This window comes from Eulemur rufifrons, chromosome 19, assembly GCF_041146395.1.
Source record: "Eulemur rufifrons isolate Redbay chromosome 19, OSU_ERuf_1, whole genome shotgun sequence".
Classification (NCBI taxonomy): Eukaryota; Metazoa; Chordata; class Mammalia; order Primates; family Lemuridae; genus Eulemur; species Eulemur rufifrons.
This window is the reverse complement of record NC_091001.1, coordinates 72322512-72346325: the sequence shown is the minus strand read 5'-3', so window position 1 is coordinate 72346325 and position 23814 is coordinate 72322512. Positions and strand designations below refer to the sequence as shown.

Genomic DNA, 23814 nt, shown 5'->3' with positions numbered 1-23814 from the left:
TGATGGTTTGTCTAAAAAGTTAATTTTGCTAAAAATTCAGTTGTTCGGTATAAAATACAAAGGTGGGTCAGAATGAAATCCAGGTAAATATCTCAGAAACATTAGTAAAGAAATGATCATGAAGTAAGATGACAAAGCACTTTCACTTCTATTTTGTCAACCCTTTCTATATACTCATCTGACAAAATTCTTCACTGAGCAAATAGTGTAGTAGCTGTCCAAGGTGCCCTATTCTCTTGTGATAGGTAAACATATGCATTTAGAAAGCAACTTCCAGTGTTAATTTTACAGGAATAACGAGAGGGGAACTCTCTCTGCATTCAGAGTCATTTCAGAAGCATCATCAACTTTGATCAGCTTCATTTTGGTATACACTACTTTCCTACTGAAAGTAATGGTGTGTGTGTATATTTGTATATGTGTGTGTACAGGCTTATACTTGAATAGGTATGTGTACGTGTGCACATGTGTAAATACCTGGAATAAACTAAATCTAGGCAAGAAAGGGGGCCTTTACCCTGCATAGGCAGGTTTCTAAAGTGTCTTTTAACAATTTCTCCTGGGATGTTCTTTTCTTTTTTAGATGAGAGATCTTCTGATATCACAAACTACTTGGGAAAGAACGTGAATAAGGAGAGAAAACTATTTTATACAATAGTTTAAAAGTATCTCTTTAGGTCTCAAATTATGAAAAGTAGCGATTAGCAAAAACGATCATTGATGGGTTTTGAAAAGTTGAATGATGCCAGATACCCAAATTGCTCAAATGTTTTAGGAGAGTGATTAAAATTGAACTAATTCTCTAAGAAGCCTCTGCGAATCAACAACAGTTCTAAGGATTCAATGGCAGACTCTGAAAAACAAGCTTATACTGCTTTTTGTAATTTTGGCATATTAGAAAATATTGGGATATTTAAGTTTTTAGCAAATAGTAAAAATATTAACAACCATTTAATGGCATACTGATGTGAATGTAGGAGAGGAGGGCTTTGCTGTAAAATATTTTATAAGTGAACTCTAACTAATCATCATTGAATAAAAATGCTTCCCTAATCTAGGTTGTGATAGACCTGGACTCAAGGGTGGCCACTGAATAAGACCCCTTGAGTTTTTCCCATTTTGGACTGTGTTCTGTGGCTCCACTCAAGGGATCAGAACTAGAGTCCTTGCAACACACACAGCTGTTTAGAGTGCAACATAACTGGAGCTTTATGAGATTTAACTATATGCACAAAGGCAGTTCCAACTCCTATCATTCTTGCTTTAACTAGGCACACATACACACAGTTTTTATAGCTGTCTCTAGTTTCATTCCCTACTTCACTCTTACTTCACCTACAGTTCCGGTAGAAGCTAGTTCTCAGTAAACTGGGTTCTTTCGTCCTGCACCCCTGAGATCTGTGGCCTTCCCTCTCACTTATTCTTCACATTCAGTTCTTTCTATTTTGGGAAGAGATCAGAACTGCTCTTCTTTAATCACCTACACCCAACTTAGTGACTTCCCTGGATTCTAAAAAGCAGATTTAAAAAAGATCACTTCTGGCCTACAGTTCAGGAAAATGTCCAAGCTAAGGTGGATTGCTCTGATTCTTTCTTTCTTTCTCTTATTTCACAGAACTTCATCAAAAGCCTTGAGTTTCTTCATAATATCAGAACACTCACATCAATGTTTCCCAGTCTTACAGAAAGACAAATACTGTATTATCTTACCTATGTGCAGAATCTATTAATAAAAAAGTCAAACTCATAGAAATAGAAGAATGGTTCTTACCAGAGGCTTGAGGTGGGATGGGATAGGGGAATGGGGAGCTACTACTCAAAGGGTACAAAGGTTCAGTAAGATGGGATAAGTTTTTTGAGATCTGTTGCACAGCATGGAGACTATAGTTAACAATAATATAACGTATATTTCAAAATTGCTAAGAGAATAGATTTTAAATGTTCATACCACAAAAAAGGGGGTAAGTATGAGAGATGATGGCTATGTTAAGTAGCTTGATTTAATCATTCCAAAATGTACACATATATCAAAACACATCATACACCATAAACACATATAATTATTGTCAATTAAAATGAAATTAAAAAAACAAAAAATATTTTTCAGCCTTATGAATATCTTACTTCAAATATCATAAAAATATTAAAATTTCCTTAACCCAAGTGTATTTTCATTATTCCCCATGAGATTTCTCAGGAAGGATATATCTCATACAGAGCTGCATTCACTGGTTAAATGGCCTGTCAGAAAATAAAAAAAGAATTCTAGTGTTTCCAATTACTAGTCTTACTCTAGGAATAACAGCAACCTGTTTAGTCACCAATGTTTACTAAAAACCTAATTATCCAGAATATAAAGAATAGGTTTTATGAATCCTTCTTTCAAGTAGCTTAAGCTTAAAATGGGAAAAAGGTATCTAAGACTTCCATTATTAAAGGGATAGAATAGTCTCTTTCAATAACCACTCATGGATTACACTAAAATTTTATAACATATATAGTTGGATAATACACCTTACACACATGGTACTCAATAGCTTATTTTCAAGGATGGTTTAAGTCTGAGTTCTCCTTTGATTAAATATCATTCATTTAGACAAACAAACAGCAAAAATCATTTCCTGAGTGCCTAGTCATTAACAAGTAAAACAGAATGCAGTTCTGGAAGATGTTTAGACAGAGGCAGATGAACTCATTAGTATTTGTTGGGAGAGTTACTGATGATGGAACCAGTCATAGATGTTTGCTGTGCAAAGTGGTTCAGCATCATTTGTACTTTCTGATTTAATCTTCTTTCCCACCTTATCTTGTTAACATTCCCACGAGAAACATGCTGCTTCTGGGGACCTTTCCTGGGAAACTAGTCCAGGACAGAAGGAACATGGAAACAATACAATGCTGCTTCTCACTTGTTCTGCTTGGCTGCAGTATGGGTACTTCCTCTCATGGCTGGGTCTTAATTTCCTCATCAGACCTCCCAACATCTCCTCATTATTCTCTCCTAAATTCTCCATTCCAGGGAGGAAACAGACTTTTGTTCTTGACTGCATTTCTGGGGACATGTTTTCTTTTTCTGTCCAAACATATATTTTAGTAAATTAGGGGCTACCTGTGTCACATACTAATTTAATGTCTGCTTTTGACAACGTGTCATGTACTTGTTGTGATGTGTTACTTTACTGAACTATTGTTTATTCCTTTTATTGTTATTTGACAACTCATGGGTTAATTATAACAAGTTCCCTCAGGACTATAACTATTCCTTCCTTCTACCCTGACTCTATCAAACCACAGCAGAAAGTAGTTCTCAAATTTGATTGAATTTTGAATGGTTTTGTGTTTTATTCGATCAATTTCACTTGAAATACTGCCTGACTATCCTGAACTAGATACTTGAAAATAGACGTATAATTATTTGAAAAGTAGTTGAAGTTTTAGAATTTGATTTAGCACAAATTTCAAGCTTTTTAGTCTATTTAGTACACATTTACATACACTGATTCACTGTCTCTCCCTCCTTTTAATCTATGGTCATATAAAATCGACAGCAATAAACTATCTGCGCTGATGCCAATATCTTGGCACTCAGTCCTCCTTTCATGTCATTTCTTCCCTTCATCTCTATTAAGTGTTTACAAATCATTTCAGTTTAAACTACAAACCTGCAATTATGTCTAAATTCTTGCAATGACAGCATTTTCTTCTGCCAATACTTGAATGCAGTTTTCTTGATCAGTTTTATTTTTGAGTATGCAATCTGCAGTTACCTCCTGGAAAAAGCTGCATGCTAATGAATTTCAGATGTGGCATGAATTATTTGTACATTCGTGCAAAATCAAACACATTTGGGACAAATTTTGTTTACTCTTCGGTTTCAAAGAATAAAATCGTGCCAATAATTCAACAAGTGCAAAGGCAATCCCTACAAAAGGGACAACTTGTTGATTTCAGGGAATATCCTTGAGACTTCCTGCTGGAGAAAAAAAATAATGAGCCAGTACGAGTGTACATTCCTGAAGTTATCCAGGCTTGCAGTGCTACTCTAATCTGCTTTTTGCTTCTATGGGGAGAGGGAAATTCATTCCACAGATTAAGTGTTCACAAGTCTTAACAAGAATCTTCTCATCTTTGACAGAAAGTAAAATCTCTGATCAAGTTTCAAGTGAACAGAAGACACTTAGGTGAATACTCTTCAAATATCTGATATTTACAGAGTCTAAATGGGCTGAGATGGTCAGTCTGAGCATCTGATATTGGAAACATCCCCTATCACTTTGGTAACTGAAAGACGTTGTACAGCCAAAGTCAGAGTCGACCTCCTTCCTTTTCATGGTTCTGCATGAACTGAACTTCCAAACAGCATTGCTTCATCTCATAAATTTGTGCCATTAACTTAAGGGGATCCCAATAGAAGATATAAGTATCATTTAGCTCCAATCATTGCCACCGCTGGAGCACAACTTAGAGTCTCACCTACTGACAATTTAAGGATGGCTATATTATTTCATATTTATAGGGTTTATAGAGAGAGATGCAAGGCTCTCCTGTTTTCTTGTTAAGACACCCCTTTTCCTCTGGACGTCCTTGGTTCAAGGATGTAGTCCTAACCAGGACTCATGGCCATCCATGTTTAGGGATCAGAGGACTGACAGCCATAAGAAAGATGAGAGAAGTAAAATGGAAATATTATTCTACCCTAGAAGCAGAAAGTATGTTTTTGATGTTTTCTCTTCACTACTTCCCACATCCCACATAAAGTATTCTGACCTTGCCGTCTGATTTATATAGCTGGATGTATTCATAGCTTCCTGAAGTTAAGCGAGGGCATTGTTGGTTCTCAGACTTGAGCAGGCATCAAAATCATGGGATTGTTAAAACACAGATTGCCAGGCCCCACCTCCAGAGTTTCTGATTCAGTAGGGCTGGGCAGGAGGGGGCCTGGGAACTCGCATTTCTAATAAGTTACCAGATGCTGCTGCTGCTGATGCTTCTGGTCTGGGTACCACACTTTGGGAACCATCCAATTAGGGAGTTATATGGCACAGTCTTGCTGCAGCCCTCAAACGGTTGTTATTAGATTTTTATGAAGGAATTTTAAGAACACTTTCTTACTGTGTATGAATCAGATATATATACTGTTCACAAATGTATATTAAAAACGTCATAAATTGACTATAAATTCAATGACCACAGTATTTTGAAAAGTAAATTATGAAAAAATGCTAGATTTTTCAGGAGGAAATCAATCACTTCTATTACACTGCATCAACTTGTTTAAAAAATAATTAAGTTTTCCCTATAAACTCAATTCTTATCCATTTATATGGCTTTAGAGAATTTTCAGGTACTCAAAGGTAATTAACAGCTAAAAACAATGAAGAACTATAAGCACACTAAATGCCCATTTTACTTTCTGTTTGAAGTATTTTTCTAAGGTTAATGTCATACTTTACTCAATTATAGTCTTCCTTTTGCAAAATATCTATTTTCTGAGATCAAAGGGTCTTCACTGGGCTGTATAATTACATATAACAAAAATTAGGCATTTCCTTACAAAACTAACCCATGCAGCCAGAGACTAATAACATTAGTAAGGATCAACAAAAGGGCAGTGTTTGAAAGCTGTTTGGTAATGACGATGCCAGCTATGCTAAGCCACTTGGTTACACTACAATTTACAAACTCTCTTGGATATGAGATTGTTTAAGTTTAAAATGAATGAAGTCCAAGAAAGATGTCCCTAGCATCTAAGAAGCTGTACTTGAACGTGTTCATTCAAGTTTCTCTTTTTAAAAGTAGGTGTATAGATAATAACTTCTTTCTTTTTCAAAATAGTATTTTTGTTACCCTTCTATTTATAAAGAAATGTGCAGAAGATAATAGATGGTCTTGAAGAATATAGAGATTTTAAAAAAAAACTCCGAGTACAGTGTAATTTGCTTGTTCCTTTAGACTTGATAAGCAGCAAAAGAATTTTTCTTTTTTAGTGTTTTAGTTGCTCCTGCATCAGACGTAATAATCATAAAATTACAATAAAGTCATTGGAAATACAGCTGAAAGTTGGAAAAAACAAACATTTTTAGCAAACTGAAAAATTTATAGTGGAAGTATAGCATTTAATTTGGCCGTGTGGTGAAATTTTTTCCAAGTGGAAATGTGAAAAGATGAGCTATGTTATGACATATATCTAAGTATGTAGGTGTTTGCATGTCTAGGTGTCCTACACATGCAAAGTCTAAAACAATGTGAAAACCTGCTCATTGGCAAACTGGCAAGTGGGAGCCCAACAACCACAAAGGCTCTAAGTACTTAAAAATCAGTCAAGTTTGGCTTTTGAAAGTTGAAAACAAGTTTAAAAAATAGTCTCACTGGACAAGCAATGCCTTAACCTGCAAAAATGGGCCCTAATATGTTAGAACTTTCTCACTCTTGGCTGTGAGCTGAATGGAATTTGGTTATGAGGCTATTCTAGGGTGATCAGTCACCCTATTTGTCTGGGATTGAGGCATTTCTAGGGACATATACTCTCAGTTTTAAAACCAGGACAGTCCTAGTAGACAGAGATGGTTGGAAACCCTGTGGTATGTTTTCACATCTCTCAGTGACACCTTATATAATACAAGGCAGGCACTGCACTCTGGATTTGGCTCCATAAACAGCTTCACTGGGCATTTGTACTTAGTTTATTTCTTGGTGGCACAGTTTCTTTAGCAAGTTAGTAGTCATACCTGTAAGTCCTGACCAAGTTTAGTAATGGCTTATTTATCAGCTATGCAAAATGAAAGTTCAATTAAGTGAACAAATTCCTTTAAGTAAGGCAGTCTATGCTTTCTCTTTCTTGCTAGTTCCTAAATGACTGTTTTTTGTTTTTTTTTTCTCTACAGGAATGGGGCCCTTAGAAAATTATATATGATTTAAAAAAATCTTCTTAACTTGAACTAGTGATTTCTAATTCCAACTCCTTTGAGGAGGATTACATAGAGACTGTGCAATAAAGATGTAGAAAACTAAAGGTGAGCCATCAATGGGTTATAATATATTCCCTACTCATTCAACTTTCTTTTGGCATAGATGAATATCTGTTATCTTTGAGGTAGATGTTATCTCATGGAAAGAATTAATTTCCAAAACTTCATCTATACATGACTCCACGTATGTAACACTGAAATGATCTTCGTGTAATTATATAGCCACCAAGGATAAAGTCAGTCATATGAAACACCCAGTGTGACCGGCTCCCACAGCACCACTCTCATTTGACAAAAATTACCTGAAAACACCCGCTATGGCTTGATCTTTGGATCTTATATCACATTTCAAACCCCTTGTTTTTGTACAAAACAAAACCCTGGAAAAATTCATAAAAAATTTCATGAAATTCATGAAAAATATCATATTTTCATTAAATGGTTAAAACACAGACAATTGGTTAAAAGATATATTTATAAAATAGTGTCCATAAAAAAATCTACTGGTATTATTTAAATCATTAGGAACTGTCTGAGACTGGTATAATGTGTTCAAAGGCACAACTGATTTTAAGACTGAAACACATCACAGATTTTATTAACAGCCCTTATATAAAAAATTTCCTCAGTTTTAGGTTATGTGATGATAAACTGTGCCTGTTGAAAAATATATGTGGAAAAAAATAATTTTTATACAAATGTGACTGACGTGTAGGCATTCATTTATTCTAATCCAGCTGACCATGGTAAATGTGTTTGGATTACTGGGCATAAGTATGCAACATTTAAAAGGGAGTGGAGATCTTTATTAAAACAGAGGGCTCCTCAACCTCCACGATGATGTCAGCAATATAGGTCCTTGGAGCACATTATTGTTTTAAGCGGAGGTCCACACACTTTCACATTGGTTATAAAAAATTATTTTGTGCTGCTGGCCTGGAATGAGAATGTCATACATCTGCAGGCAATTAGAAGAAGCTGGACTGCATGTTTGATTAGCTCAATAATAAATGGGCACAAGTGTGACTCGACTTATGTTAGTCACATTCCCTAGACAGATTATCCTGTTGTTATCATATGAAATAACCCCCTTTTATCAACAATTAAGTAAATCCACATTTACAGGCACTTTGCAAAATTGTGAGGTGGGAAGAAATCCAACTTAAGCCTTAAGTCTTCCAAAAAACTTTTAACCCTTCTTTCAAGGGTACAGACCCCAATCCCAAATTTTAGAAACTGAAAAAATTACACAGAACAGTTTGAGTTAGAAATACTCTGTGTGCACACAATCAACAAGTATGTATATAGTATCTTCCTTAAGCAAAGAATTTAATAGTCTGTTCATAACTAAAAATTCCCAAAGAAGAATCATGAATGTTTTAATATGTGAAAAATAACTTACTTTGTAAAGTGGTCTAACTATTTTCAAGAAAAATTAAATAGATTTCATTTCATTATTCACGGTGCAGTTTCTACTACAGCCAATGCATGTTGTAAGTCTTGAATGTATATACACATACATATATATATATATTTTTTAATAGAGTCTTGCTCTGTCACCCAGGCTGGAATGTAGTGGCACCATCATAGCTCACTGTAGCCTCTAACTCCTGGGCTCAAGCAATCCTCTTGCCTGAGTCTCCTGAGTTGCTAGGACTACAGGTGAGTGCCACCATGCCTGGCTAATTATTTTTAAATTATTTTTGGTAGAGACAGGGTCTTACAATGTTGCCCAGGCTGGTCTCAAACTCCTGGCCTCAAGCAATCATCTGGCTTTGGCCTCCCAAAGTGCTGGGATTACAGACATGAGTCACTGTGCCAGGCCTTAAATATATTTTACTTTAGAACTTCATCCAGTTCTAGGCATTGTTCTTGAATTCAATAAGAATTCAAGATGGCCAATAAACTATTTTGGGAAATGACTCATTTATTTACCTGTTTTTTTTTTTTCTCCCAAGTACCATTAAAATATACAACAGCAGAAGTGCTAAACATAATTCAGTATATAAAAGTCAATTCTTAAAAAAATTTGAGCAAAAGTTTTTGATTTCAGGAAAAATATCACCAAACCTTCCAATCTAATTATATACTAAAGTAACGTGATTAAAAGTTGGTATAACTTAAATAAACTTCAGGTATTTTTTTAATCAATATTCACCTAAATACATGTAGAAGAATAACCTCATCAGTTTTTATCTTGACATAATCCTTAAATTAAATATCAGAATATCAAGCAGATGCTGAAGCATTCATCATCAATATTGGAATTCTGACTCATGACAGTAACACGAAACAGATGCTAATGCGAAGCGCCCTCGGTAACCATCACAGCACGGGGTAGCTCTTGATGTGGGGGGCTTAAAATGTGCACACAAAATATAAAATAATAAAAGTCAGAGCACGAGAGGTTTCCTTACTTCATTTATAAGCCATTTAAAATGTAGCATCTCTTATACAGAAGTTAAAACTAAGCAATGATGAATAAGGGGCAGCACCCCAGGGCACAAAGATTTGTGTCTTTCACTTAATTCAGCAGTCATGACCTCCACTGAACCCCTCATTGTTGAGGGAGGAACGTGCTCTCTTTCTCACTCACCACCAGTCAGAAGGCAAGAACTCCCGGGCCCTTTCCATTGGCTAATGTTTACCATGCACTTATGTGGCGGTAACGTGGAGTTCTGGACCACAGGGTCTACCTAGTCAGCCCCTGGCAGGGAAAAAGAAGGCTGGGGGCTCCTATGGCCCCATTTCAGTAACACAATCTCCACACCAGGTAGCTCTGAAACAGTTTGCTAAGAAGGAAAAGGGAAACAAAATCCCTCAGCACAGTCCCCTTAGCTAACATCCTCATGTCTTCAAAGCCCGAGATTCTTATCACTCTGCTAGCATGAGTCTACAGCTGTTTCTAGAATACACAGTGATGTGTGCTCTCTGTAAAAATAAACAGAAAAGCCCAGGCAGACGATGCCATGGTGCAAGTGATATAAGCAAAATGTGCTCAAATGAGGGCTTTAAAAGAGAGATAAATGTGAGTGGGGGAGAGTCCTTCCAAGGGAAGGAGAAGCAGGAGCCCCACTTATTTATTCCTGAATGAGGAAAATAAGTCAGTGGCAAGTTCAATGAAAAGAAACTTGAGAAACCAAAGGGGGACATCCATGGAGTAGCTCGACAGCGCAATTTCAAATTCCCAGTGAATAACCTGACCGCTACTTCTGACAGCTGTGACTCTGGCGCCTGCCTGCCTGGGTTTGAAGGCCAGCTCTGCACTTAGCATCTGTGTGACCTCTGGTTCTTAAACTTGGATGCGCGCTGGAACCACATGGGGAGCTTTAAAAAATACTGATGCCTGGAACCCATCCCCAGAGACTGTGATTTAATTGGACTAGGGTGCGGCTTAGCCATCGACAAGTTTTAAAAGCTCTCAAGTGACTCTAAATATGGGCAGCTAAGGTTAGGAACCCCTGATGAACTTTCTCAGCCAGTTTGCTGTTTCTCCATTTGTGAGATGATGACGACACTGACAACAAACCTTTTTAGATTGTTGCGATGATTAAATATGATAATGCAGATAGAGGACTTTGTGCAATGTCCGACGCATGGGAATCCCTTAATAAATGTGAGCAATTATTATCGTCATTCTCCCCACTAGGGGCACTCGGGCAAAAACATTCAGGTTAGGGTAATGGGTTATGCCTACCTTGGCACACGTTGTGCTCACTCTGCTCATAGCCTGCTGCACACTGGATGCGGTGGGCAGGGTTGGAGGGGATGCGCTGAAGGTCAGCTGGGTTCCGCCGGATGACAAAGTTATTTCGGCCTGTTTGCATTTCAGGGCCTGCGACTGCAGCAGCACTGGCCACAAAACCACCCCCAGGCAACACTCCGCTGGCTGCCATGCTACTGGCAGCTACACCCCCGGTAGTTGCCCCTGAAGTTGCTTCGGCTGCTGGTGTTTCTTGCTGAGGCTGTTCATTATTGACAATGATCTGGGCTGTTTTAGGAAGGCAGAGGTATCCTCCATAGTGGTTGACGCATTTCATTCCACCTTTGCAAGCGTCTGGGACAATGTCACATTCATCAATATCTGCAGTCAGTAATAAAATAAGTCAGGAATCTTCTTAGTGGGAAGATGGAACATATAAATATGTGTGCATGCCTTTTTGGGTATAATACACACAGGACAGGAAGAGACACATGAGATGGAGACAGAAAGCAATGCTCAGATGGGGGTCTGTGAAGCTGGCTCACCTTTGCACTGCTGTCTCACAGGGTCCCACTCATATCCGTCAGTGCATTGCTGCGGAGAAAACAGCAAAGAGGGGGGAGGAGATAGTTAATTGATGTGTCCATTCTCTAAGAAGTCACTCTAAAAGCGTCATTCTTATGGCAACAACCCTTGTGCTAGAGGCCTAGATGTATGAGGTGGGTAGTTTAACATTCTCTAGCTTTGCTTCTTTAAAGACAAGTCTGTGCCTTGGACAGCTTCAGGGCACCCTCTGCAATCACCAGCTGCCTCAATCCTTCTGTTGGGTTTGGTACAGTTGCCCATCACCCTCTTCTTGGAATTCTTTTCTGTCTTGAGAATAATCTCTAACCTCTCTGACCAATTTTTTTTTTTGTTTGTTTTATTTGCCCCTTTTCAAACATTGTAGATTTTACAAACAAACAAAAAAATTCAATGAAGTTTTTTGTTTTTTTTTCTCAGCCCTAAACTCTTCTCTCTCTCTGTCAATCCTCTGAGAGCATTCCAGCACCTGGCTTTCCTTACCATTCTGACCTCTGTCTCACAGGCTGGCCTGCCTCCTAGCTTCATTTCCTTGGGGTCCCCTCTAGTTCACTCCCCGAACAAACCACCTATGGAGCACCTTCTCACACCAGGGACTGTCCTAGGGCCTGGGGATGCCAGTGCTATGCAGACCTTGTCCCTGTCCTCAAGCAGCTCACAGGGAAGAAGAGGAGACAGACAGGTAGACAACTTGCAGCAAGTGCCTTCTACAAGTGAGTGCAGCAAGGAGTGACGGACTCTGTCCATGGCTGTGGTGGAAGGGAAGGCTTTACAGGGGAGGTGACAAGTGAATTGGGCCTTATAGGATGAGCAGGATTTTTCCAGGGAAATGTAGGAATTCCAGGAAGGGAAACCACTGTGAACAAAAGCACAAAATTGTTGAAGAGGGAAGGTGCTACAATGAGTTCTGGGTGGGTGGGGCATGAGGTTAGAGAGGTAGGCAGGGACAAATCCAGGAAGCCTTTGTTTGGGACAGGGAATAACTGGATTCTACCCTGAAGGTCAGTGAATTTCAAGGTTTATTATGCTTAAGGATCACCCAGGGTGCTGGTTAAAATGCTTATTCCTGGGCCCACCCAAAGGATCTGATTCTGTAGGTCTGGGTGGGGGTGGGGGGGCTGGAATCTAAATTCCTAACAAGCATCCCAGGTGATTCCCATGCAGGTTGTCTAGCGACTACTTCTTGAGAAATGTTGCTATAGGTGATAAAAGCCCCTGAAGAATTTTTAAGCTTAGGAAACAAGTTGACCAGATGCTCGTTTGAGAGAGTCACTGTGAGGAGGATGCTTCAGAAAGGATTGAGCACAAGAGGAGTAAACAACCAAATAAACTTAAATTCTTTTAGTAGAGCTGAGAGCTGCTTATGCATGCAACAGATGCTGGACAAGTAGATAACTGAATGGAGGCAGAGAGATCAATTTAGCTATTTTACTGGTATCTGAAACTTATCAGAGTGAAAACTAAACTCACTTTATCTCCTAGAATAATTCTTTCTAGTTTCCACAACAGTCTCCAAGGCACCACCACCTTTCTCGGGACCCAGGATTACAACTTAAACATCAGCGCTGAATGCTCCAATTATTTTCTTTCCAGTTCTGCTGACTCTGTGTCCATCTGTGCATCTAACACAGTGGTGTGAGCCCTTTTCTGGCCTCATGAGTAGGGCAGGCTCCATATCCCTGCATTCCGCACACAGCCTCCATGGCGATCTTTCTTGCTCTCTGTTATCCTGTTCTTCCATCCAAGAGCTGAGTGGCCTGGAAATCTCTCATTTCTCATTATCACCATCTCTAGGTTCTCTCCACTACCCAGCTCCAGCTGATCTGACCTTATCAGTGCCTGGACTTGTCTTGTTTTCACTTCCAGCCTTTGATTATGCCTCTCTCTCTGACTCAGGCATCTCTTCAGCTTTTCCAGATCAATCTACTTCCTTCAAGAGCCAGTACAGAGTTCTAGCTCCTCTAATATGCCAGAGCCAACATTAGTCACCTCCTTGCCTTTCTATTTCTTTAGCAATTTGTATAATCTGTATAGTAATACTATTTGTGCTTGCTTAGGAACTTTGTAGTTTTCAATAGTATCTTCCCCAGGGCAAATTCCTTGAGGCAAAGGGCTGAATTTTCTTAATAAACTAATAAGTTCTTTTGATGGGGTGAGAGTTGCTTATGCAGATACTTGTCGAGTAAGTAGCTCAATGGACCCTATCTTTAACATGGAAGGGGAGTATGAGGGTGTCTTGTAGATACAAGCCCATTCTTCTGAAAAGTATCTTTCAAACCGCGCAAAAACGGCAGTTCCCTTGAATAATTTGTATGGTAAATAGAGAAGACTTGCAGTTTGTTTAAAGCATTTAGTTCCGGTACATTTAATGTGGGTCTACTATTAAACAAGCCTAGACCGAATTTAGCTTCACCACTTGTTGGCTGTGTAACCTTCAACAAGTTAGACAGTATCTCTGATCATCAGTTCTACTATCAGTAGAAGGAAGATGATTCCACTTACCTCACACCTTGCTTTGAGGATGAAAGGATATAGTATCTCCACAGTGGGGTCTCCACAGTGGGGGACTCAAAAATAGTCCTTTAACCATGAGTTATGAGGCATTCACAATTTAAAAGAGAATAGACCTAATCTTAGCACAAAAAGGATATCCTATCTGGGAAATCTGTTGCAATAATAATGAACTCTAGTTAGTAGTCTTAAAACTATAGTGTTTAATTCACAGGAAACTTTCTCTGCTAAAAATGAGTAAGATTTAGGTGGTTAGCAAAGGGAAGGGTGTAGAAGATAAGCAATTGTAAAAGCAGTAAAATCTTTTATTTTTATTAGATGATTATAAAAGTGGATGACAAATTCAATTTTAGCTCCCTGAGAAGGTAATAAGTTTAGCCTGATTAAGAAAACATTTTCATTTGAAGATAAACAGCACATGCCTTTAGTTTCCTTGCTTTATTTGTCTTAAGGAAAGGAAGCAACTGCATTTAACATGAAGTTAACAAAATATTTATATTAAACTATTTTATTTATAGTTGATCTGAACAACAGAAAGGAACATTTGCCAGATGAATACTAACATTCTAGGGATAACATGGTACCAAAAAGTGAGATAATGTTTATTATCAGTAATTGACATTAGCTCACTTTTAAGAGTTTTATTTTCAAAAATTTTTCACATTCTTTTGAGTAGGATTACTTAATTTTAAATTGGGAGCAAGTAGAAAAATGTGTTTTTCATATTCCAGTCCAGGACAAATGTCATTCACCCCACAACACTGATTAAAGACTAGAAAATACAAAACAGAGGTGCAAACAAACTCACCAGAAGTGAGGTAAGTACCGCCCTCCTCTGCTATCACCCCATGTGTTCCTGGCAGTGGGATGGGTCAGATGATATTTTTAATATTTTATTAAACATTGGTTATGCCCATGCAGTTACCTAGTCAAATATTACTGAGAAATATCAGAGATGCTAATTAGAAAATGCAAAACTGAGTTGCACACAATGAATTTTAAAACCACTTTAGCAAATATTGCATCCTGGTAACACATACTAAAGTGTATCTGAAGGGTATTTATGAGTTATCAGTTATACTATAAATGAATGAATATATAGCTTTTGTAAATTCAGTAAAGGCCACTTACATGAGAATGTTCAGTCGTGTGCACAAATGAGGTGATGGGCTTTTATGATGTTTAACATTCTTATTTGACTTGAATCACACTCTGCATGCACTGGTTTTTATCTGCATGTATGGAGGAATCCAGGCTTTCCAATTCCTTATGCCCATTAATTTATTGAATGTGTTGGAAATATGGAGCTTACTCTGGTTTTAGTTTCAAAAGGGTTCCCATTTTTGGCACTGCACAAATCATTACCTCTTGGTCCCTATCTCAGTTGGTGATCTCAGTGAACTTTTGAAAGGATCAAGGGGCAATTTACAAGCAATCTTAAATGTGAACCATAGTAAAGTGTCGTTTAATCTATTATCCTCCACAGGGTACAGCCCACATACACTGGCAGGGGTGGGTAAAGTCTTTCTGTGTCAGAGAATCCCGCTGAATCGCACTTATCTCAAATTCCATCACCCCTTACCGTGTACGTGATGGTTTCTTCGGTGTCCTGTGACTTGACCAGCGCCAGAGTCAGCATGGTTAGGAGAAGGGCTTTCAACATTGTGAATCTCAAACAAAACAGAGGACAAATTGATGTTTAGTATCTGCTGCAGGGAAAATAAAACTTTAGCTGTGAAGTAACAAGCAAGGACGGGAGGGCGGGGAGACTGAGGCTCCACAGTACTCAACTTCCAATCTGCTTTCTCCTCTCCCCTCCCCCTCCTGAACCTTCCCCGTAGCACCACGGACATAAAAACTGCTGCGGAATTGCATTTCACTTTACTCCATCCTGTTACGCTGTATATATGCAAACGGCATTTAGCGTGCATTTTATACTGCACCTACACAGAAGGCTCCAGAAAGAGGGGATCGAAGGATGAAAACAGAGTAATCAGTTTCAAAGGAGACGGTGCATTTTTTTTTTTCCGGGGGAGGAGGTGGGGCAGCAAATCTCTATTCCCTTGAGCGTTAAAGCTTTCCCTGTATGCTCACCTCCTTCTAGTAAAGTTCCTTGCACAGCTCAGCAAAAATACCTGCCAGCCAGTATGAATTACCTTGGGCTCAAACTTTTTTTTTTTTTTTTTTAACACAATGTCAAAACAAAACTCAGAGAGCAATTTCCTCCCAGTTCTACTAGAATATCGGAGCTTCTCACGTCCCTTAGAGCTTCTCGCATCCCCCAGCACAAACTCTCCAAGTGGCATTTCCACCGCGTTCTTTGCGCACAGCTTTGTTTAAAACCCCAGGTTGTGTGGAGGAGCAGCCCAGAGCATCTGATTCTCTAGTGTCTTATCAGTGCCTCGGTCCCCAACGTGCTACCTTTAGGACTGGGCTGCCTAGGACCGGAACCGGGATCGCACCGCAGCCCGAGGTACCAGTTTCCGGGCGCCCGGCCTGGTGCCCGCAGGGAGGTGAGGTCCCCTTTCTTAGCAGTCCCCCGGAGCTGCTCAGCATTCCAGCTTCTAACGAGCGCCTGTGGAACCCAGGTGCGGCTTAAATCTCGCACATTGGTCCCCTGAAACTTTCAAAACCACGTTTACGGGCAAAGCCCTGCCGGCCGGTTGTCGGCGCGCACACACATGCCCATCCCAACAGATGTCACCGAATCCTCTCACTTGCCGACAGATCGCATTCCGAGGCTGCACACCTCCACCTCCCTCTCTGCTTGAGACACCCTGCACAGTCCAGGGCAGTTCTCGGGTAGTCTGCACCCCTCAGGTCACCCCACCTTACTTACTCCCCCATGCGCGGCCCCGCGGGCACTGGGCGCGCTTGGTGCGACCCCCAGTCCGGGGCTCCTACCTGCGCGGCCGCGCTGCGCTCCGGGCCCGGGCAGCGAGGGGAGTGCGCAGGGAAGGGCAGCCCCGTGGGTCTGAACTGGCGAGGTCTGGCAGCGGCCCCGGCGGCAGGAGGAGGAGGAGAAAAGGAGGGAAAGGGGGAGGGCGAAGGAGGGCGAAGGGGGGCGGAGGAGAGAGCTGAGGGAGGCGCAAGCGCTGAGCCAAGCGCCGCGAGCCCGGCGGGAGAGCGCGCCGCGCTGCTCGGTCTGCGCCCCCGGCTCCGGGGGCGGTCTCGGCGCCCCGCCTGCCCTCCCTTGCCTGCCCCTCAGTGTCCAGCCTCGCGGGGACCCCAGGCCGAAGAGGGCACGTTTGGCATGTGATGTCCTAGGTCTGCGTCAGCCTTCGGGATGCTCCCAGCCTCCAGGGTGATTTCTCGTGCCCCAAGGAGGGAAACACATCTCTCCCAGAGAGCTTCTGAGGGTCTCTAGAAATTGCCTAAATCCCCGCCCCCCCCCACCACCAAATAAGTGAGTGCTAGGAAAGTAAATTAACCCGGTTCATAGAACTGGTCCTTTTGCCTTTTCTTTCAGATTTTCTTTTTGAAGGGGTGTGTGCTTCCTCAAATGGAGAAAAATGAGAATTCATTCATTCATTCCACACATATTTGTGACTTCTTATGTGCTAGGAGTTGGGAACAGGCCAAATAGAACTCCCACTAACTAAATTGTGAGGTGGGGGTTTGTTTCGTGGTCTCTCAAACCTCCCTTTTTGATGACAAGTGTTGGGGAGGATGTGGAGAAAAGGGAACCCTTGTACGCTGTTGGTGGGAATGTAGATTAATCTAACCATTATGGAAAACTGGAGGTTTCTCAGAAAACTAAAAGTAGAATTATTATATGATCCAGCAAGCCCATTTCTGGGTATTTACTGGAAGGATTTGAAATAAGTATGTCAAAGAGATGTTCGTCCTCTCATGTTCACTGTGGCACTATTCACGGTAGCCAAGATATGGAATCAACCCAGGTGTCCATCAAGGGATGAATGGATGAAAAAAATGTGGTATGTATACACAGTGGAATACTATTCAGCCTTAAAAAAGAAAGAAATTTTGGCATTTGTGACAACATGGTTGGAATTGGAGAACATTATGCTAAGTGAAGTAAGCTTAACACAGAAAGACCAATATACCACCTGTCCTCACTTATATATGTAAACAATTAAACTTTAGAAGCAGAGCATGCAATGGTTTGTTACCAGAGGCTGGAGTTTGGGGGGAATGAGAAGATGATAGTCAAAGGATCTAAAGCCTCCATTACATAAGAGGAATAAGTTTGATTTTTTAAGGTCAATTGTACAGTCTGGTGAATATAGCTAAGAATTGAATACTGTACATTTCAATATTGCTAAGAGAGTAAATTTCAAATATTTTTATGACAAAAAATTTTAAATATTTGAGGTAATGGATATGTTAATCAGCTTGATTTAATCATCCCACATTGTATTCAAAAATCATAACATCACTTTGTGTCCCATAAATATATACAACTATGCTTTGTCAATATATAATACAAAAAAAAAAAAAAAACCTCCTTTTTTTTTTTTTTTTTAATGGATCCCTTTGTTCATCTGTAACTTTTGTTTTCTCCACTGGTTCACTTGGTGAAGTCCCCAGTACTGTTCCTTTAGAGTTGGGCATTTCACTTTCACCTTTCATGCTAATGGTGGAATTTCAGGAATCCGGAAACGAAAAAAAATAATTATTTTTTGGCTTCATCAAATCATACCACACAGATTGCAGTTATCTCAGAAGGCTCCAACTCTAAAGTCACAGTAATAGTTTGCCTCCAAGGCAGCTGTGTCTTCTAAGAAGCAAACAGCCAAATACAATTTCAGGAGTGAGACAACATGCAAACTGAAAGGGTTAAAGACTTTGACTTTGTCCAGTACCAGGAGATAGAGGGTAGGAAGGAGAGGAACAGCTTCTTTTCTTCCCTGCTGACCAAAGGTGGGAGGGTGGTAGAGACTGCAGGAGAGAGAGGTTATCAGGTGGAAGCTGCTCTCCTAATCTCTGGGTTATCTAATGGGTTACCCAGACCTTGCCAGTTTGATAGCAAGTCACACAGTACTGCAAAAGGTCAGCTCTACGACCCTCCCTGAACCTTAGTTGAGTGTGTAAGGCTTTGCTAATTGTATTGAAGATACTTATTACCAAAATTCTAGTAACTTTTTTCCTCTAGTCATTAACGACCCCCAAACTTTTTTAAAAAATGGAACGTTACTTTTTGTACAGTAAAAATATCTGTCCAGATGTTTTCTTCTGTTTCTTTTAAACTCTTTTTACCTGTCCTCAGCCCTTTCACCAGAAAAATGGGGTGAAAACTTCCAAATTTCTATCTCCAGCCTAGAACTCTTCTCATATATCCAACTGCTGACTTGTTATCTTCATTTGGACATCTAATGGACATTTCAAACTGAACGCCACTGCTGTTCCATCCCCCAACCTACTCCACCCATCTGCTTCTCCATCTCAATTAATAGGAATTTCATCTTTCCATTTGCTCAGCTCCAGGACCATGTAGTCATCCTTGATTTCTCTTTTTCTCACACATCCTGCATTCAATCCTTCAGAAAATTCTGTTGGCTTCAACTTCAAAATGTATTAAGAATTGAACTACTTTTCATCACCTCCTTTGCCATCACCCTGGTCTAAGCCACCACCATTTTCCACCTGGACTATTGCAACAGGTCTCCCTTGTTCCCCGCGGCCTTTCTCAGCAGAAGTTCATATGATCGGAATCATGGAATATGTGCCTGGCGTCCTTCACTCAGCACATTTTTGAGATGCATCCTTGTTATTAGGTGTATCAGAAGTTCATTCCTTTTTATTGCTGAGTAGTATTCCAATGTGTGTATATACTCTGGTTTGTTTATGTGTTCACTTGTTGACAGATATTTGTATTATTTATGGATAAAGCTGTTATAGACATTGCTATAGAAATCTTTGTGTGGGCATATGTTTTCTCTTAAGTAACCACTTAGGAGTGGAATTGATAGGTCATATGGTAGGGGTATGTTTGACTTTGTAAGAAAGTGCCAAACTGTTTTCTGAAGTGAGTGTACTATTTTACATTCCCACCCACCAGCAATATGTGAGATTCCACTGGCTTGAAATTCTTGCCAACTCCTGATATTGTCATTTATAATGTTTGCCATTCTGGTGAGTGTGTAAGTGGTATCTAATTGTGGGTTTTATTTTACATTTCTCTGATGTCTAGATATATTGAATATAATTGATGGACATATTACTGTCCATCAATGTATTTTGTTTTTTGAAGAGCCCATTCAAATCTTTTGTTCATTTCTTTATTATTTGTTTTTTGTCTTCTTAGTTGTAGAGGTTTTTTTTTTTAATTAGTCTTCCTGCAAGTTCTTTTCAGATGTATATTTTTGAATATTTTCTCTCAGTCTTTTTCTTGCCTTTTCAATTTGTTAATGCTGTCTTTTGACATTTTTAATTTTGATGAAGCCCAATTTATTACTTTTTTTTTTTTAAAAAAAAAACTGTTTTGGCCTTTTTCTGACCTATTTAAGAAATCTACCTTGGGCACATCTTTTAAGCTCTCTAGACCTCAGTTCCTGCTTCTATGAAAAGGGAAGGATAACAGTTTCTGCTTCTTCAGGTTGTTGTGAGGATCGAGTGAGAAACTCATGGCAGCTATCCAATGCATGTGAATGATTGTTCTTAGATATGGGAAGCTGTGGTGTAGGGGGCTGTAGTAGACCATTCCTCATCCCAACATAACCCAATATTATTTAGGTCTCATTGTCATTTCTAACACTAGGGGTGTCTCCTGACTAGTCTAGTCTGACTAGTCTAAAGATAATGCAAGCAGCAATGGCTTTCTCTGGCTATTGCTTCAGGGGTAGCCCATTGTCCCACTTGGGACCAATTAGAACTGAAAAGAAGGGTTTCTTTTCCATAGATAGGGGAAAGGCTTTCTAGGCTTACAGTGGAGGGAAACAATGGAACCCATCGTCCCAGATGCCACTAGCAGCCATATAACAGCCCGGGCATGGGCCAGCCGAGCCCATAGCTGATACCCACTGAGCACGGCCAGCAGATGGAAAGAACCTGTATCCTACTCACCCTAGGGCCCATGATACTTTTAGGAGTCCTCCATAATGTTTTAATTTCTTTTAAAGTTAGAAGAAAAAATACATATCACTCTGACTAGATTATATTTGTCTTTATACCATTGTAGTCATAAAATGTAATATTTTTATGGAGGAAGGGGCCCGTGAAGACCAAAGTGCCAGGAGACCATGGAAGTTGCAATGTGGCCCTGATCGCCGAGCTTCTGAGTCAGCCGAGTGTGGATCCTGTCCTGCCTTTGCACCCCAGTTTTGTGAAATAATATATTTCCTTATGGCTCAAGCCAGTCTGAGTCAGGTATTCAGGTCTTTGAAGCAGAAAATGAACTCACTGCTAGTGTGAGGGAGCCTCCTACTCTGGGAATGCTGGCCCTTGTGGTATGTTGTGCCTCAGCCCTGCACTCCAAAGCGGCAAGCCTTGAGTGTTTCTTGGGAGAGATTCCCAGCTTTTCTGTCCTTGGGAGAGCTAAGCATTCCAGCCACTTCTGCTTGGATCAGCTCTGAGTCCACTTTGTGTGCGTGTGTGCGTGTGTGTGTGTGTGTGAGAGAGAGAGAGAAAGAAAGAGAGAGAGAGATTTCTGAAGATTTAAGATGTGAATTCTCCCTTTAATAGTCACTGCTTCAGGAAGGCAACTCTGGCGTCTCTTCATGTGATTTGCAAAGTAACCAGTGAACAGCTTTTATAAGGGAGCCCTCTGCTTCCCAGTTTTCCAGGTAGGATGTGTATCACAAAAAATTTATATTATTATATTTTAATATTTACCTTTTAAAAAATTTACTGACAATAATTAGAAGTCTCAAGACCTCACATGGTGTTTAACGAATTGAGTCATGGAGCCAACAAGGCTTGTGGTTAAAACCTGATTAAGAACATTCACTGGTGTGTGGGCAACTGGAAAGTGAGATCTTGAAAAAAAGTGAATTTAGTAAGAAGTCAGTCAGGATGGAATAGTTACATGGGGGTGAACAGCAGGGTGATCAACTCATTCTGGTTTGTCCAAAACTTTCCAGATTTTTGCACTGAAACCTCTGCATCCTGGGTAACCCCTCAGTCCCAGGAAAACTTTAAAGGTTTGTGTAGTGGAAAGGTGCAGTAGAAAGAAACAGGACAGGTAGCTGGGAGTTCTTGCCTGGACCTTGCCAGGCTCTAGCAGGGCAAGTAACCATGGCAGCCACCCAGCTTCTCTGAGTCAGTTCTGCACACATGTGGACCAGGATAACAACACTTATCTGTAGTTACTATACTGTGTTTACCTGTTGTCATCACGTGATACTTACCTGTAGTTATCACATTGTTTTTTACCTATTCCTCATCTGTTACGTCTTCTAGTAATAATATCCTGGTTTTCCTTTGGAAACCAGCCCTTATAGTGGTAGGCCAGGACCAGCTCTCCCATTGACTGCCCTTAAGTGCACACAAAGGGAAAACTCCTAGGCTCTAAATCATGGAGAAGGGGAAATGGCCCAGTCCCAGCACAACAAGAGTGTCAAGGCCCAGAACCTGGCTATTGGGCCTGGTGATGTGGCAGAATTACTGCCCTCCATAGTGGTTTAAGTTGTTTTGTGTGCTGATGAGACGGGAATGTAAAGAGCCCTGTTCCCGTGCTCCTCTGATGGTAAGACAGCCCAGTCTACCTGGCTGGTACTTACCCATTCTTGAATCCAGACACCATGATTTGGCCTTGAGCAATTTTCCAGTCCGTGTGGTCTGCATGGAGTTTATTTTCCCCTCTGACTCAGTAGGTGAATATGTGCCCAGGCCCTGCCAGTTATAATATCAAGTCTTCTGTAGCCACAGTGATTGGTTCAGGAATGGCAGACACCCCTGAAGATAATTCTCAATGAGAGGTCAGTAGAGGATGAGAGTTGTAGCCAAACAGCCTGGGTTCAAGTCTGGACTGTGCCATTCACTGGCTGTGTGAAGTTAGGAAGGTTGCTTGACATCTCTGGGCCTAAATTTCCTCATATATAAAATGGGGGATAATGATCATTCTCATCTTGTACAGTTTTATGAGTATTAAATAAAAGAATAAACATAACGCCCTTATTATAGTTCCTTGCACATAGCTATTGCTATTCTTGTTATATCATGGCCTATCACTCATTAATGTGCCATGAGCTTAGTATTAAAAAATCAGATTTATTGGACAATAGGATAAAAAAGTTATTAAAGTTGAAAATTTTCTCCATATTTTTGTTGGTAGCTACCTCTAGTCTATGAGATATTTAGAAGAAGCAAGGTCTGGACACTTAATCTGCAGCAGTTTGATGACTGGGTCATGGAAATGTGTGGCTCCACACTGAGCAACATCCTGAGATGAAAGTATTTTGGGGATAAATGACTCTGAGATACCTAACTTTTTGAATTCTAAGTGGCTTATAAAAGTATATTTCCTCACTGATCATAAGTAGTAATATTAATAGCTAACAGTTACACAGCCCTTACACTGTGCTAGAAACTGTAGTGAGCACTTTATATGCTAACTCCATGGCACTATTATTATCCCTATTTTACTAAAAAGGAAATCAAGGCACATAGCAGTTAAGTAACTTGCCCCAGGTCACATAGCTAGTGTGTAGCAGAGTAGATGTTCAAAAGCAGGCAGGCTGGTGCCAGAACCTCTGCTGTAAATGTTCCTCTATGTTACTCCTTCCCACCAGAAACTGAGTTTAGGATTGCAGGGAAAGAATAGAGGCATGGATGATTTCTTTAATGGAGTGCAACTACATAAATTCAAACTGGATGTATAGACTGAGCAGACTACAAGTGAGATGGCAATAAATTGGCCTTGCTAAATTGCTCTGACTTCGGGGGAATCTGAGACTTTAAAGATTTGAAGATCTGTTTGGTGGGAAAAAATTCAAATTTCAGAACAGGTCTATAGATGTTGATGACCACACACTATACACTGTGCTTTTAAGTCTCCGGATCCTTTGGAGTGTGTGTTTGAATCAAACATGTTCTGTCAGTGTGGCTCAGTTCTAAGAGTGGCTAATCAAGGTGTAGGTTAACTGTGTC

General features: G+C 40.1%; 1 protein-coding gene across 2 annotated transcripts in view; it reads right to left on the bottom strand.

Moving 5' to 3' along the window:
• The window catches only part of EFEMP1 (EGF containing fibulin extracellular matrix protein 1), a 58707-nt gene extending 41967 nt beyond the window's left edge, over nucleotides 1-16740 (bottom strand). Inside the window, exons 1-5 of one of the 2 annotated variants that reach the window (XM_069494335.1) lie at nucleotides 16669-16740; nucleotides 15859-15899; nucleotides 15347-15434; nucleotides 11217-11265; nucleotides 10666-11052 (exon numbers count right to left, since the gene is read on the bottom strand). In XM_069494335.1, coding sequence (XP_069350436.1) covers nucleotides 10666-11052; nucleotides 11217-11265; nucleotides 15347-15427 — 517 coding nt within the window. In that variant the 5' untranslated portion in view covers nucleotides 15428-15434; nucleotides 15859-15899; nucleotides 16669-16740. The remainder of the gene's footprint in view (nucleotides 1-10665; nucleotides 11053-11216; nucleotides 11266-15346; nucleotides 15435-15858; nucleotides 15900-16668) is intronic. The other variant, XM_069494336.1, reaches the window with a different exon arrangement.
• Nucleotides 16741-23814: the final 7074 nt, after the last annotated feature.